Raw genomic sequence first — 6,000 nt, forward strand, 5'->3', positions numbered from 1 at the left:
CTTTTATACCATTTGGGGGCATTTTTCATTTTAATTTGTGTGTAGTCACATTTATCCATTGTCTCCTCTGTAGTTTCTACTGTTGGTGACACACTTAGAAAGGTCTTCTACTCTCAAAGATTATACAGTCACTTACAATTCTTCTAGTACTTTCATGAATTCATATTCCACATTTCAATCTCTTAACCAGTATGGTGAAATCATGAATTAGAGGTATATCATGATATTAAGATCTCTACTAACTGTCCTTGGAACCCAGCGAGAGATTAAGCTTGTCTGAAGTACAGTACATCTTGTACTGGTTCTACAACTGGTTCTTAGAACAGCAGATTCTAACGGGAAACTACTTTTCCAGCACCCACTGCATCTAGTTGAAGGAAACCACTGGTAAAACTTCCTACAATAAAACTTAAATCAAAATAAAAGAAAAAGTTCAATAATATATGGTTTTTTGTTGTTGATCAGATTGCCAAAAAATTTAAACAAAAATTTAAGCATAATTTCAGTGTTGGCAAGGGTATGAGGAAGCAAGAACTCTCATATACTGTTGGTGGAAGTATGAATTCATATAATCTTTTTGGAGAGCAGTTCAGCATTATCTATCAAACAGTTAAATGTGCATACTCTTTGATCTAACAACTACATGTCTAGAAGCTCATTCTATAGCAACAGGTCCATTAATATGGAAGGATACCAGTACATGTTGCTCATATTAGGGAAAAACTGGAAACCTAAATGTCTATTAATAGGGGAATGGTTAAATGATATAAGATACATCAATACTATAAAATCCTATGGAGCTGTTAAAGAATTAAATCTATACATAATCATTACATGTATAGCACAATTTACATAACATACTGTTAAATTTAAAAACTATAAGTACAGTATGATCCCATATTATAAAAAGAAAAAGTAGACATACATATATATATATATGTCTATGTAATAATGATATTGAATTTTTATTGAAAAATGCCTGAAAAGATTCTCAGAATGATTAAAAATGATTTCCTTTAAGGAAGAGGACAGGGTTGAGGTGGGAACTGCAGACAGAGTAACTTTTTATTCCACACATTTGTATACTTTTTGAATTTCTATACTAGGTATGTGCTACTTTTATAAAGGGGAAAATTAAAAAAGATTTATTAAAATTCTGAATAACAGGTGGCTCAGTTGATTAAGCACCTGACTCCTTATTTCAGCCAGGTCATGATCTCATGATCATGGAATCAAGCCCCACATTGGGCTCTGCATTGGGTGTGGAGCCTGCTTACAATTCTCTCTGTCCTTCTCCCTCTGCCCCTCCCCTGCCCTCAAAAGAAATAATAAAATAAAATATTTAAAAATTTTTTGAATAACAATATATTTTTAAACAAATAGGATTCTGAAATATAGTAGTTAATACAAAGACAATGGTCTATATTAAGTACAGAAAATTGACACATTTTATTTATTTATAAAAAATTTTTTAACGTTTATTTATTATTGAGAGACAGAGAGAGACACAGCGTAAGCATGGGAGGGACAGAGAGAGGAGGAAACACTGAATCTGAAGCAGGCTCCAGGCTCTGAGCCGTCAGCAGAGAGCCCAACACGGGGCCTGAATTCATGAACTGCGAGATCATAACTTGAGCTGAAGTTGGATGCTTAACCGACTGAGCCACCCAGACACCCTGACACATTTTATTTTTGTAATATATAATAAAGTTCTATTAGTAAGCCTTTGCTTCAAAATGTTTATGTCTTATAGTAAATTTAACCATTAGGATCCAGAACCTGAAGCCATGTTGAAATAATTCTTAACATAGTAAGTACTTTCACTTTGAAAATCAACTTATTTTAGGCTAGATTCTCCTACATAAAAATAAATCTTAAAAATTCAAATACGGAAATTGTTTCAACTTTATCCAATAGGAATTTTATATACTGAGCCTATATTATTCAAAATTCTGCAAACTATTTGGATCTGAATTAGATCTTACAGTGCTTCTATTTTTCTTTTGATCCTCCTATAAGCCCTTTTTACAGAAGCATGTAGCAAAGCAATTTAAGACCTGATTCATTATTTTGCTAATACAAAATACTACTTTAAAGCAACAGTGTCTCCAAGTATAAAAACTATAAATTATAAATAACAGAAACCTTAAATAAAGAATCCAGTCACAATTACTGAAAGTTCATTTCTTTCAAATACTCACTTACTACAGTTGTCTTTGATCTCCTCACTATGTTTACAGTAATGACCAATTTCCTCATCTGTCGTATTTATAGTTTCATGTATCTTACAAATAGCTGCCTTGTTTTCTTTAATATCTTCAAAGCATTCTGAAAAGGAGAAATGTTTATTTTCTTAAGGTAGAAGTCATAAATTCAAAATTAACGAACACAGAGGAAAAAGGGGTATGGCAACTTAGCTAAAAGGAGAGGAGTTAGAGAATGGAGAAGAGAGGTTTGAGATGGGAAGGGCCCTATACTAAAAAGCACAGAACCAGAACCAGGCTTGCTCATAGATCCAGAAGCAAAGGATTTGTGTTTGGACTGAAGAGAAGTACACTTGAAACTAATATGACACTGTATGTTAACTAACTGGAATTTAAATTAAAACTTTAAATTTAAAAAAAAAAGACCCTGTTCCTCATCTTTAACATAAGAAGGCTAGATCAAGTGTTATCTAGAATCAGTGGCATCTTATTGTATGCGTTCATGTAAACATTTAGTCATATGTGATACTAACTTGTTTCGGTTTGGACAAATGTAAACTTTCCCTTCACTGATTCCGTGTCAAAAATTATTAAATACACCTTCAACTCACTTATTACTAGTGAAAAAATACAAGATAAAAATAGAATTTCTTAAACATTAAAATAAATTATTAGCACTCATACTCCGTATTCTTTTTTGTCACAGAAAGGTAACCAAATTCTACCTTTTCAGAAATCAAGAAATTAATGGTTCTATTTTATAATAGCTTTTATGTTGGATCTTAAAATACTGTATGTATGTAATTTGCTTTGCCATTTCACTCATAATATCATTTTTCAGAATTATTCCTGAAAATGTGGCATGCATCAATCCTGACCCCTGACTTCTGGTCATGTCTAAAAAGATTTTTAAAAATTCACTCTTGGGGCGCCTGGGTGGCGCAGTCGGTTAAGCGTCCGACTTCAGCTCAGGTCACGATCTCGCGGTCTGTGAGTTCGAGCCCCGCGTCGGGCTCTGGGCCGATGGCTCAGAGCCTGGAGCCTGTTTCCGATTCTGTGTCTCCCTCTCTCTCTGCCCCTCCCCCGTTCATGCTCTGTCTCTCTCTGTCTCAAAAATAAATAAAACGTTAAAAAAAAAAATGGACAGAAGACATGAAGAGACATTTTTCCAAAGAAGACATACAGATGGCTAATAGACACATGAAAAGATGTTCAACATCACTCATCATCAGGGAAATACAAATCAAAACTACAATGAGCTATCACCTCACACCTGTCAGAATGGCTGAAATTAACAACACAGGAAACAACAGATGTTGGCAAAGAGGTGGAAAAAGGGGAACCCTTCTGCACTGTTGGTGGGAATGCAAACTGGTACAGCCACTCTGGAAAACAGTATGGAGGTTCCTCAAAAAGTTAAAAATGGAACTACCCTACAATCCAGCAATTGCACTACTGGGTATTTACCCAAAGGATTCAAAAATATTGATTCAAAGGGGCTCATGCACATCGATGTTTATAGTAGCACTATCAACAATAGTCAAATTCTGGAAAGACCCCAAATGTCCAACAACTGATGAATAGATAAAGAATATGTGGCATATATATATAACGTAATATTCAGCCACAAAAAAGAATGAAATCTTGCCATTTGCAATGACATGGATGGAGCTAGACAGTATTATGCTGAACAAAATAAGTGAGTCAGAGAAAGACAAATACCATGGGATTTCACTCATATGTGGAATTTAAGACACAAAACGAACACAGGGAAAATAGAGTGGGGGGGGGAACCATAAGACGAATTCTTAACTATAGAGAATAAACTGAGGGTGGCTGGAGGGGAGGAGGCAGGGGGATGGGTTAAATGAGTGATGGGTATTAAGGACTGCACTTGTGATGAGCACTGGGTGTTGTATCTAAGTGATGAATCACTAAATCCTACACCTAAAACTAATACTACACTGTATGTTAACTAACTGGAATTTAAATAAAAACCTGAGGGGTACCTGAGTGGCTCAGTAGGTTATGCGTCCAACTCTGGACTTCTGCTCAGCTCATGAGCCCAAGGTGGGGAGGAAGCCTGGCATCAGGCTCCCCATGCTTAAAATTCTCTGTCTCCCTCTGCTGCTCTCCCCCACTGGCACTCACACTCTCTCTCTCAAATAAAATAGATTAAAAATAAATACAAACTTGAAACTACAAAAAAGAACATAAATTTAAAAATAAAACCAAAAATTTTTCAATAAAATGTTTGAAGTAACTGGTGTTGTCTGAGAAAAAAAAACATATTTTTAACTGCACTGAATTAAGGGGTTATTTCTTAATTTTTATTTTTGAGAGAGAAAGAGTGTTGAGTGGGGGAGGGACAGAGAGAGAGGGAGACACAGAATTCTCCAGGCTCTGAGCTGTCAGCACAGAGGCCCAAGCAGGGCTCACACTCATGAAGTGCAAGATCATGACCTGGGCCAAAGGGGTTATTTCTGCTTAAAGCAAAATTCTTCAACACAGAATAATTAAATGCTGAATACAGAAATTTATTATTGAGAATCTGTAGTTCAAGCAAATAGCATTAGTCACTAGATAGAACTGGCACAAAGGTTATAATGCCAACTGTAAGTTGGCAACTGCATTATTATCTTATATGCCATAAAAAATTTAAAAACTAAATACCTTTATCATACCAAATGACTTACTGTTAATCCGTTGAATCATATCTTCTTTAGTACTTATATCTTGCTCATACTGGAAAACTAAAATAAATAATTTTGTGACTTCACTTCGTTGTTAAATGTTAAATAATAATACAAATAGTTACCCATTTCTTTATTTTCATTTTATACCTACCAAATTCTAGCAAAAGCCTGTCCAAACTGACAAATAGGCTGTCATTCATCTTGGATGCTACACTAAAAAACACAAGAAGGAATTTCTGAAGTCATATGCAAAACAGCATATATTCATTCGGTAGCAAACTTTCTAATCAGACATTATTACAGAAAAATATGGGGTGGGGGGCAAGCACTGGGAAGGGGAGGAACACCTTCAGTCCAGTACTGGGCACTTAATACTTGCTGAATGTCGCTGCACGACTGAAATACCTGGGGGGCGGAGAGAGCCTTCATAATTGTTTATATGTGGTACTGCAATAAGTCATTGAATCTTCTGGAGTCCACAGACACCAAGACTTCCCAAAACGATACGCCTTTGAAAATAACTAGTATCTGAATATGTCCTTTCTTGGCGTGTGTACTACTACGCGTAGCAAGAGTCCTAAACAAAGTCCTTTACCAACAGCAAGGTAAAACCCAGGAAGAGAGCAATTTTACCCTTAGGAATTTACCACCAGGACTCCAAAAAGCGGAGGTTTTCACAGGACTGCCAATTCGCATTACAAAATACGCCTGAGACGGGGCGTCGCTTCACTCCTAACTCGCAGATTCAAGGAGCCACTCTTCCCGCGCGTTTTGAAGCGGGAGGTTGGCTCGGGACCAACACCCTCACAGCCATCGAGCCTCCCCTCACCCGGGGCCACCCCCAACCCCCCAACCCACGCGCCATCAAACCCCCACGCGACCTCTGGTCGAACTCTGGGGACAGGGCCCGCCAGCCCCCCAAATCCCTCAGAGCCGCTCGCCCAGGGAATAACCGCCACATACAGACAGTTCCCTTTCCCGCCCACCTCAAGTTTCCCTCCGGGACCCGAACATCCACGCCCTTCCTTCTCCGGGTCCCACACTTTATTCTGGGTCCGGAGCGCGGGGTACTCGACGCGTACCCGGACACTGAAAAGCCG

General features: G+C 37.5%; 1 protein-coding gene across 1 annotated transcript in view; it reads right to left on the bottom strand.

Moving 5' to 3' along the window:
* Window positions 1–5,112, bottom strand: part of CB3H14orf39 (chromosome B3 C14orf39 homolog) — a 51,092-nt gene extending 45,980 nt beyond the window's left edge. The window contains exons 1-3 of the mRNA XM_030320342.1: window positions 5,052–5,112; window positions 4,901–4,957; window positions 2,202–2,328 (exon numbers count right to left, since the gene is read on the bottom strand). Of these exons, the coding sequence (XP_030176202.1) occupies window positions 2,202–2,328; window positions 4,901–4,957; window positions 5,052–5,100 (233 nt within the window). The 5' untranslated portion in view covers window positions 5,101–5,112. The remainder of the gene's footprint in view (window positions 1–2,201; window positions 2,329–4,900; window positions 4,958–5,051) is intronic.
* Between the last annotated feature and the right edge of the window lie 888 nt (window positions 5,113–6,000).

This window comes from Lynx canadensis, chromosome B3 (genome assembly GCF_007474595.2).
Source record: "Lynx canadensis isolate LIC74 chromosome B3, mLynCan4.pri.v2, whole genome shotgun sequence".
Taxonomy (NCBI): domain Eukaryota; kingdom Metazoa; phylum Chordata; class Mammalia; order Carnivora; family Felidae; genus Lynx; species Lynx canadensis.